This window comes from Paralichthys olivaceus, chromosome 7 (assembly GCF_024713975.1).
Source record: "Paralichthys olivaceus isolate ysfri-2021 chromosome 7, ASM2471397v2, whole genome shotgun sequence".
In the NCBI taxonomy this organism is placed as follows: Eukaryota; Metazoa; Chordata; class Actinopteri; order Pleuronectiformes; family Paralichthyidae; genus Paralichthys; species Paralichthys olivaceus.
Window position 1 is genome coordinate 19,723,075 of NC_091099.1, and position 10,715 is coordinate 19,733,789.

The 10,715-nt window shown below is 39.9% G+C and overlaps 1 protein-coding gene across 1 annotated transcript; it reads left to right on the plus strand.

The window, feature by feature from the left end:
• The first annotated feature begins 520 nt into the window (after nucleotides 1-520).
• rerglb (RERG/RAS-like b) lies at nucleotides 521-9,939 on the plus strand. Its single transcript, XM_020078842.2, has 5 exons — nucleotides 521-698; nucleotides 3,586-3,642; nucleotides 4,026-4,099; nucleotides 6,121-6,269; nucleotides 7,087-9,939. The coding sequence occupies exons 1-5, from the start codon at nucleotides 647-649 to the stop codon at nucleotides 7,370-7,372; spliced, it is 618 nt and encodes a 205-aa protein (XP_019934401.1). The 5' UTR covers nucleotides 521-646; the 3' UTR covers nucleotides 7,373-9,939.
• The last annotated feature ends 776 nt before the right edge of the window (nucleotides 9,940-10,715 follow it).

Below are 10,715 nucleotides of genomic sequence, written 5' to 3' on the forward strand. Positions count from 1 at the left end.
TTTTTAATTCGAATTGGTCTCACATGATTTAGACTCATCTCATAATTTTGACTCTCCATATTTTTGACATATTGCAATTCCAAAAGTTCGTCAGTTTATTGTTCTGTTTTCGTGTGATTAATGGGCCTCTGTAGTTTAACGCTGTAAAAAACAGAACAAATGTTCAGTTGCAGTGTTAAAGCTGGAACAGTACAATAGGTTCAGTCACTCATGACCTCTGAGTAACCTCAAGCGGAAGAGAGCAGAAAAGAGTGATAAATAGGCACAAGAGATTAAATAAAGGAGAAAAGATGGATTAAGGGGTAAAAAATGGGGAGGGTTAAATACAGTATGTTCAGTGCAGACGAGGGAGAGAAATCAGAGACAAGAGGTGTGAGACAGAATAAGAGAGAGAGCGCTTGGCGCACAGTCAGAGCGCTTGTTTCTCACTCCTCCTCCTCCTCCTCCTACTCCTCCTCCTCCTCCTCCTCCTCCTCCCTCCTTCCTCTGGCTTTAAAATGTGAAACAGCCCTTTGAAGAGGAGGAGAGGGGGGCCGTCCTGTACTCCCATCCAGCCTGGACTGTAGGGAGCGTTTAGTGTGCTAACCCAGATACCAGACACAACACAGACCCAGAGACCCAGCTGAGGACCTGACAGAGCACAGGCATGAACGACATCAAGCTGGCCCTGCTGGGCAGCCAGGGGGCTGGGAAATCAGGTGAGCGGCTGCAAGTGGTTTTTATTCAGAACAGCTATAGAAAAAACCCTGAGCACCCCCAGATTGTACATATGATGCAGTTTAACAGTGACTTTCTCTGCAGTGCAGTCAGTGGTGTTTTCCCCAAATGTTATTCATGTCTTGGAAAGTGTTTTATAAAACGTTTGCAGGCTTTGACTTATTTGTTTGAATGAAAGAGTTTCAAAAGTTTTTAAAATTAGTAAGCCTGCACTAAATTTGCAAGATTTACTAAATTTAGTCAAATAAGTTTAGGATAACTTATTGATTATTCAACCAGTTCAGAATGCAAAAATATTTTATTTTAATAACTTAAAAAAATTACACACTGGAGAGGCTGTGGTTAGAGAATATTAGAGAACATTTTTCTGTGGATCAGCTTATTAATTATTCAACTAATTGTTTAAACTCTACCTGACATGCAGATCGTTTGTGTTGAATTGAAACTGAAGGTCAGAGATGCTCTGTTTTCACAGTGTGTGTTAAATGAGTTAAATCCTGTCCTGCGTGTTTTTTGTCAGCGGCTTCTTCAACAAGCAGTATCTGTATATTGAACTACAGAGGAGACAACAGCTTAAGTTCAGCATCTTATTATAAATGATTCAGACAAAACTCACTGGAGTGTTTGTTATGATTCAGATTCTGCTTTCTTTGTCCCTTCCATAACACATGTTACAGTGCACACAGGGGTGAAATGCTGTTCTTCACAGATCAGGGTGCAGGTCACATCTTAAAGCAACATAAGGAACATTATCTATGTGGTATAAAAATAAAAAACAAGAGAGCAGCTTGGCAGGTTGCCCAAAGGCAATTTGATTTGAGGAAATTAAAAGAAGACCAAAAAACCAGATATATGTAGATATGCACTGACAAATATCTAACAGCAGTTTGCATTGAGTTAAAAGTGCAATATCTTTAAAAATACAAAAGATCTTTAAAAGTACCAAAAGTCATAATAAATTAATAAATATATCAATTTAACTTTCCAGTCAGAACCATGTTGATATTGCTCATACACTGGAAAACACCATGAGTTACCATATCTTCTCCTACCATTCTAAAAGGACAGATCTATAGATTACATTGGTTTTACAGAGACATGACTGTCAAGATCTTACCTCAAGAACAAAGTTTGACTTATTACCAGCCTTTTAACAGTGTTCACTCTCATCAGACTGATCTTCTTGCATGGACATCGCCAACAGTTGAGAGGTAACATTCTCATGTAGTAACAAACTCCACCTCTTCTTTTCACTGAGCTTTGGTTTTGTGTTGTACAACCACGAGGAAACTGTGGTTTATTGGCTCCATTCACTGAGGTTTAATTGAAATAATGAGCTCATTTGTGCCTCCAGAGAATCTCTGCCTTTGTTATATTACAACTCGTCTGACACAGCTGATTTCATTGTTGGGAAAATGGAAAATTCTATGTATGCGGATATAAAACCAACCAGTCTGCTGTAGGAGATCTAAAATAAACTGTTTATGTTGTAAACCCTTTCACTGACAAGTTTCAAGAAAAATGGCTCAGTACTTTCTGCGTTGTCCTGTAAACAGACAGAAAAACAAACAATGGACACAACCACCTGTCCTTGAACAGATCAGTATTTTTGATAAATCAACCGCAGGCTTCCCCCAGCGTATTTTACAAGACGTGTGACAGTTAATGTGACCGTTCCTTCACTGTAGTGAAAGTCACTGAGGGGTGCTGCTTGTGGTGCTGTTGCATACACCAGTGTTCAGTCACTGTGATTTAAGACGGCCTGGCTCTAAGAGCTTCATAAAACAATGGGATGTCTCCATTCTCACATCCTGGCAGTGAAGCAGAGCTGTTACTGTGGTGATGTGTTGGCCTCTGGACACTTTACACTATGTGCTTCATGTTTTTCTGCTCGCTGCTCTTCTGCTTGTTGCTTTCAAATACATCATTTGATCACAATAATACTACTAATACTAATAACAATACTATTAATAATAATACAAATACTACCAATACTATTATGACTACTACTGCTAAAACGACTACTACTACTACTACTACTAATAATAATAATAATGATAATAAACTGTATTTGTAAAGCATCGTTCCACAGTTACAAGGTGCTTTATAAGTTAAAAATAAAAAATTGAAGGCAAACAAGAGGAAACAATAAGAAACAATTAAAAGCTATTTGAACATCACACAGAATTAGAGCATGGATACCGATACAGATGAGAACAGAACCAGATGAGTACAGAACAAGAGAAGCTAAAATCTGATAAAGATGCTGTCTTTAGTGAGGGGACTTGAATGAGCTGAGACTTCTGCAGAATCTGTTGGCTCAGGCAGGTGAAGACAGAATTGCAGTAATCCAAAGGAGGGGAAATTAAAGCGGGAATGACAATCTCTAAATTTCCTCTGTATAAAAACATTATAATCTAGAATAAGGTTCAAAAAGAATTCCTACTGTGTCTTTAAGTGATGTTTTCCAGCATACATGCATAGTTAGTGTGCTGCGCTATCTCCATATTTGAAGAATAACCCCTGTATAATCCCTCCAGACGCCCAGGACCACCATCCGCCACATGCACTTCAGAGTTTAGCAAGTGAAACTTCTGCCTTTAATTGAAACTGATTGTCTGTGGGACCAAAAGTGGCAGAGACAGTCTTTATTCAGTGCAGCGCTCAGGCTGGAGGCGAAGCGGAGGGGGGAAATACAACCTTTCACTTTGCCAAATACACTCACTGAAGTTCCAGCTAAGCCATGCATCACTTTTCTGTGACTGTTGGCACCATGTTGTGTCTGTTGCTACCGCCACCTGTGAGAAATGAGAGTGTAATGATGCCATGGTTCACTTTGTGGTTTTTCTCTTCCGTCATGTCCTGCAGCTGTCCTTGTGCGCTTCCTGACCAGGCGCTTCATCGGCGAATATGCCTCGAACACCAGTAAGTGTTTCCAGATTTTACAAAATGGTTCTTTGATGAGTGGTGTTCTTTGGACCTGGAGAACAGAGTTTATCTAAATTTCACTTGAGCATTATTAGGCTTCAACGAATATATTGTGATTTAGTGGAATACGTCCAAAGACGTCAAACTATTCCTTCTCGAGTCAGGGATACCTTCTTGGCGTAATGTCAAACCTCAACTGCTGGAAATATTATCAACATCTAAGGACACAAATTCCAATAACAGCACTTCTCAAAGTTCTTACATACACTCATCAAATACAAACCACACAGATTATTTTGATTCATGTGCAATTGTGACATGAATCCATTCTTTGTTATTATGATTATTCTAACTGTTTCCATGTTTGACTGTTTCCACAGACTCCCTGTACCATAAAAGGCTCTCCATCGATGGCAGGCAGCTGAACCTGGAGGTTTTTGACCCCTGCTCTCAGGTACAACACATCTTCAACACATCGCATGACCCGTCCAAACATTTGGATATAGTTCATCCATAGTAAATGTTGTTTGAAGAGCGGAGCTGCAGTGGCTCTAGAAACGTTCCTGTTTTGAGTTCCTTTGTTTCCTCTTGCATTTGTTTTTTGTTCATGTTGTATTTGGTTTTGCTGTGAGTATTCAGTGGTATTTTGTTTTGTTGTCAATATTTGGTTGCGAGTATTTAGTTGTGTTGTATTTTGTTTTGTTGTGAATATTTGGTTATGCTGTGAGTACTGTAATGTTTTGAGTATTGTTATCTTCTGAGTATTCAGTGTTGTAGTCAGTATTTGCAGAGCATTTTGTAAACGCTGCCCCTGTTTTCTATGAAACGTTTTCTCCATTTGTTTGTGGTGTGTCTATTTGCACGTTTTGTTTTATTGTTGTGTGTTGAGCTCTCAGGGCCAGGAGTTTATAAAAGGGGAAGGTGGTATTTCCAGAATCCATTCAGCCGTGGTGGAAACATAATAATTTCAGGATTTCACTGAGCAACAATCAAACAGTGGCCGCTTTTCAGTTTGTCGAGGACATGAACGTGACCTTGACTGAACCGTGGTCAGGTGTTTACGTTGGCCTGGCACGTGTGCGACTAAAGCAGCACTTAAAGTTGTGAATCCAGAGGGTTTATGGGAGTATCCTTAGGCGACGTGCACCAGCGGCCGTTTCTTTGAAGAAAAGAGCCTTGTAACCTGCACCTCCTTGGACAAGACAAAAGACCTGACAGGCTTTTTACTACAGAGCTAGTATTTTATTGGAATAACCGGAGGCTCAGCAGAACAACAGCTGATCATTGTCTCTGCAGGGGAAGCTCACTGTCACACCCACCTCTCATAAGAAACACAGGGTCAGAGTCCTGCCCTTCTGACCTGGACCGCATAAAGAAAGTATGAAGTCAATTAAGATGCTGGGATGAATGGGTTTTTTCAGTGCAGCTGAGGAATCCCTGTTTGAAGGCTCAGACATGTCTTTGAACATCTTGTCCTGTTTATTCCACCTCAAGGTCACTAAAACTGTCCACAGACATATTTCCTCTGACTCTTTTAGTTTTTTGGCACCTTTACTTTTTCTTTCTCCAGGCACCATGTGCACTCTTCCTCTGTTTGCATAACCAAACTGAAAATTGTAATTAGTCCATCACTTGTCATATGATAATATTTTAATTACTTTCATATTTCTATCTTTTTGTCTATTTATTATTCCTGGTTATTGCTTGTTCTTGTTTTATTTATAAGAACTCATTACATTCTGGATCATGAAATGGATCCAGGATTGTTTTTTTCTTTCTTCAAAAGTTGCATTTTCAGTGATTACTCAGAGAATAATTCATGGATCTTCAAAAACAAAATCAGACATGTTAAGGCACCTGATATCTATGAGTGTGTAATTTGGTGCAGATCCAAATCCAGTTGTAGTGAATGTAAACGTGGATTCATTATGGGAATGTTTGGCCTTGGTGGATGTATGCACTCCATCAGTAGAAATATCATTTTTTGCTGCCTTTCTTGTTTGGTTTACAGTTTGTCATTGTCTGTACTGAATGTATTGAATCTTCTGGATTATTGGAGAATCTGTCTCTCTTATCTTATCCACTGTAAAACAGAAAATGTTGCTTCGTGTGTTTCAGGGTAACTAGAACATGCAGCTCTGAAAATACTGGAAGTAATGAGACACAAATAATAGTACACGGTAATATTACTGCATGCATACAATAATCTGGCAGTTGATTAGATAAATGCAGTATTTTACAACAGTTCTGCAACAACCCCCCACTCATTCCCAGAGTTCAGTTTAAAGTTGAAACAGTTGCAGAGACGTGTTGATTCAGTGTTGTGGTCATTTTGGAGGCTGCACTTTGTGGTAGTGACGACACGTTTTTCTTATATTATGTCCACTTGATATATTCGAATGAGGGAATGCTGAATAAGAAAAACACCTCTGGTCAGTGTGATTCCAGAGTAAAACAATGAGTCGTCCTTTGCAGAGCTCGGAGGCCAGGTGTATTCTGGAGGAGCCGGTGGACTGGGCCGACGGCTTTGTGGTGGTGTACAACATCGATGATCGCACTTCCTTCATCGATGCCAAGAACATCCTGCGGCAGATTCGGGAGGAACGAGTCGACAACTGCAAGGGGTCAGTAACAGCACAGTGAGGGTATTTTACTATGGGGCAACTCGAACCATGGACAGAAACTGGAGATCCATATATATTTAAAAATCCACTGCTTGGTCTTAGAAAGTTGAAACATTGTGGATCAGAACACTTCCCAGTAAGTGTGGGGATGCTCCGACACCGCAGGCAAACATGAAGTGTGTCCCTCACTGAGGCCTCTGGTTTTTACAAGGAGTTCCTCAAGTTTGCCAGAGACATTGGTGCCAAATTGGGCTTAAATTTGGATTAAAAACGATAAACAATGCTGGTAAAGTGTTAGTCTTCTTTTTAATTTAGTCTTTGTGCCTTTTTTAATTTATCCAAAGGATTTTCAAATTGTTTATACGTGATGATTGTCCGTTTATCTTTTTCAAATTAACAAGAAATGCTAAGAGGAATTCACGACCCAGACGGGAACACTGTAAACACCATAGGAAAGCCGAACAATAGTATGGGTGCCCTACTTTCCTCTTAATGGGGATCCTCATGCAGTTTTGAGTTTGAGGAATGCTGGGAGTCCTGACCAGTTCAGACAAACTGATAAATGATTCATAGAGATGAGTGAGGGACTCACAGTAAACCAGGACATAAGTGAAGGTAGATAACAAGTAGCATTTAAGAGGAAGAACGAGTCTGCACAGAAAGGAAGCTATTAATGATAAATTCAGAGAGGAGAAGATTTTATTTTTTTATTCTTAAACAGAGCTTCAGTTATGAGGACAAAGAGGTTTGAAATTTTGGAAACTGATGCCACATCATTTTCATGTCACCAGTCCGCACTAACATGTCTCTGTTTCAGGGAGATGGAGGTTCCTGTGTGTCTGGTGGGTAACAAGCAGGACCTTTGCCATGCCAGGCAGGTATGTGAGGACGAGGGCCGCGGCCTGGCGCAGGAGAACCACTGTAACTTCCAGGAGGTGTCGGCGGCCGAGAGCTACCAGGACATCGCCAACCTCTTCACACAGCTCATCCGACAGGTGATGGAGCACCTGAAGTACAGAGCTGACCGGCGACGCTACAGCGGCTCCAAGTCTATGGCCAAACTCATCAACAACGTGTTTGGCAAGAGGAGGAAGTCGGTGTGATTGCTCCGGTGACGCCTGTGGATCATCAGCGGGAGGGACGGGGATGTTGTGTCTGTGGATCCACGAAAAAAGGAAACTAGCCGAGAGGTTATGTACTGTGTGTGAAAGCTGTTGAGTATAGATTCAATGGTTGGACCGCAACATGGTGTTCAGTGAGCAACATGGATGGTTTGGATGGCGTCAGGCCTGCCACTGACAACATTTAAAGTAAATTACTTGTACACACATGTTGCTCATGTTATTAAGTTGAGATAGAAGAAAGGAATAATTGGGTTGTTGTGATCAAAACAAAGATGATCATTAGAGCAGTGGCCCCCAACCTGAGGGATGGGACCCTAAGATGGACTCACATGATGATTAAAAGGACAGTACAGCAGTATAACATAACAAACAGTCTTTCCTATTCAGTATTTCAAAATGCATCCACAACTAGACTATCCAATGGATACTTCCACTAAGACCCGACAGTCTCCACATCAAACCACATTTAAATTCACTAGATTCTGAATTTTGTTTGGATTAATTAAACTATACACACTCATAAATATCAGTTCCCTAAACATGCCTGATGTTTTCCTACAAGATCCATTGATTATTACTAAGACAAAGTCTTTGTCGGACACCTGCATTGTTAAAGAAAGTGAAAAACGAAATCCCTGGATCTGCACCAAAATGTATTGCCCTCTTTCCTGACCCATACCACATCCTTCCACCAAGTTTCGTGGGAATATTTCTGGTAGTTTTTTCACTGTCGCTTACAATCAAACCAAAACAGCCCCAGAGGAAAGACAGCTGCTCTCCAATTATAACCTGTGGCTTCTTTATTTCTGTGACTTTCTCACGTTAAACCTGTAACAAACAGACAATTCATCTGCTCTTCTAGAAACAGATCAGCCGCTGATGAGCCACCACAGTCTCCCTCGTCTTTGTGCTCACAGTGTGATATACAGCAGCATCACGCTGACTGAACATGTCCACACGTCACATTTAGACCTTTAGCTTTAAGCATCTCCCTGCAGCTGTGTCCTGCAGCTGTGCCGACAACTGTTCAAACTGCTTTTCTGTAAAGAAGTGTGTGGAAAAGCTCTTTAAGTCAGTTTTGAGCAGCCTGATGATAAAAGTTTTATGTATGATGAGGTAAAAGTTGAGTTTTTGTGCATTTTACTGACACTTTCATGAACATTCTATGTAGATATTTTTTATAATTCTTTGAAAATAATGCATATTTTTGCAAGGTAGTGATAGTTTAAAGTTGAGCGCTATTCTTTTGAGGAGAACATGTATCACATTTAACCTCTGAGGGACAGAAAGTTGTTGTGTTGACCGCATAGAACAAAGCAGTATCATTGTTTTTTCTGGTAGTTTTTCCTCACTCCTGTCAATGGTTAAGGGCAGAGGATGTTACATCTTGTTCAATCCTATGATACCAACTGTGATTTGTGAATATGGGCTAGAGAAATATAATTTGATTTGATTTTGATTTGAGTTTCCCAGACAACTGTTCATCCTCTATAGCAGAAATGATCAGTGGATGAAATGATCAGTCACTTAATTAATAAGTGGGGCATCTTAACCATAGTGAATCCAGGTAAAGACACAGACACAGGCTAGAAATCATAGATTTAAAGGATTATTTAATGAAAATGGACGATGATGAGGATGCTGGAGGTGAGGTTGGAGACCAGTGGAGCAAGCATGGCAGTGGCTGGTGCAATGATGCAGGCTTGCATCGCAGAGCAGAGAGATGAAAGCAAGGGGACAATGAAGGGAGCTAAGGGGGACAAGATGACGGGCCAGGGGTTGGAGTCAGGGGAGGAGATGGAGCAAAGAGAAATGCTTGTGAAAAGACACAAACCGGTATCAGGATGAAACAGAATGGTAACCAGCAATTTAAGAAAAAAGAAATACTGAAGAGGAGGCTGCGATGAGGCAGGGTGTTGGTGTCAGACCTGCATTTATCAGAAAATCAAGAGACAACAATTTTGATCATCAATTTATTGTTTAGGCCATTTTGAAAGCAAAAAATATTTTTTTAAATTACTCAGACAGAACAAGCTATTATAACATTCACCCGAGCTTTAAGGAATAATAACGGAGGTTTGCCCAGAATTTATCAGTGTATCAGTAAAATATTTGTATGTCATCAGTAGACGTATTGATACTGAAAGTAACTGTTGGTTGCAGCTTTGCAGTTCTTCTGTGGATGATAGACGACCTATGATAGTGGACGTTTTCCTTTAGTGCCACACATTTCTAACAAGTGCATGATTAATCAAATCAAGTGCAGGAGCTATAAGGAGTGAATCCACAGCTTTCAGGGCCCAGGGGGTCAGTGGCCCCTGTGTAGCTGCCTGTTTATTAGTGTTGTTATCATATCTCCCTCTCTGACTGCTCAGATAGTCACAACTAAATACATAATTTAAATGTATTCACCAGTGCAATAAATTATATCACCTTTTTGTTTCATAGATTATGTTAGTTACAAATGTAATTATTATTGTCTGTATTTCTTACAGGATTGAAAATTGAGTATAAAACCAATAAATAACCACTTTTACAAATTCCAAGTCCTGTGTTGTTCTTAAATCCAGTAATGTCATCATGATGCTGTAGAGAAAGAATGTACCACACACTGCAAAAATAACTGATTCAAACACATACACAGTGATTCATTGGTGAATGTTGTTTTTGTGAATACTGTGAAAATATTGGTTGTTCCAGATGAAATTAAAGTCAAACATGGTCTAATAAATTGTCTGGTTCTTCGTTCTGAAGTCATCGTTAGATGACCGTGAGACGAGGTCTCCAAAACAAATAAAGGAATCTCAAGATTTCCACTAGAGGGCAGCACAGATTTCCAAAGACTATAATGTTGCTGTTAATGATTTTCAGCTCATGGGGCTTGACCTAATCACACAAAGAGATAAATGAAAGTCAGCAATTAATGGAAATTGACTTTTCCATTAATTGGAAAATGTGTAATTTTGCTTGAAAGTAAGTTTCTGATATAGATGAAATGAATAATGAAGCGAAAACCAACATTAAAGGGATAGTTCACTGAAAAATGAAAATTCATCCCTTAGTCACCATCATGCCTATGGATGAATGGGTGAAGTGTTTGAGTCCACAATACACCTCTGGAGTCTCAGGGGTAAACAGCGTTCAGCCGAATCTAATAGGATTGAGGTAACTGGTGAGTCCTTCTTGAGACATATTAAAACAAAAAAATACCTAACATGTCTCCATACTGCTCCTGTAGCATCATGCAAGTGTCCGTTAGTCCACACATTTATATTTGACTAGGTTTGTTATGGATGTCAGATTAAGAGGCAGATTACCAGGT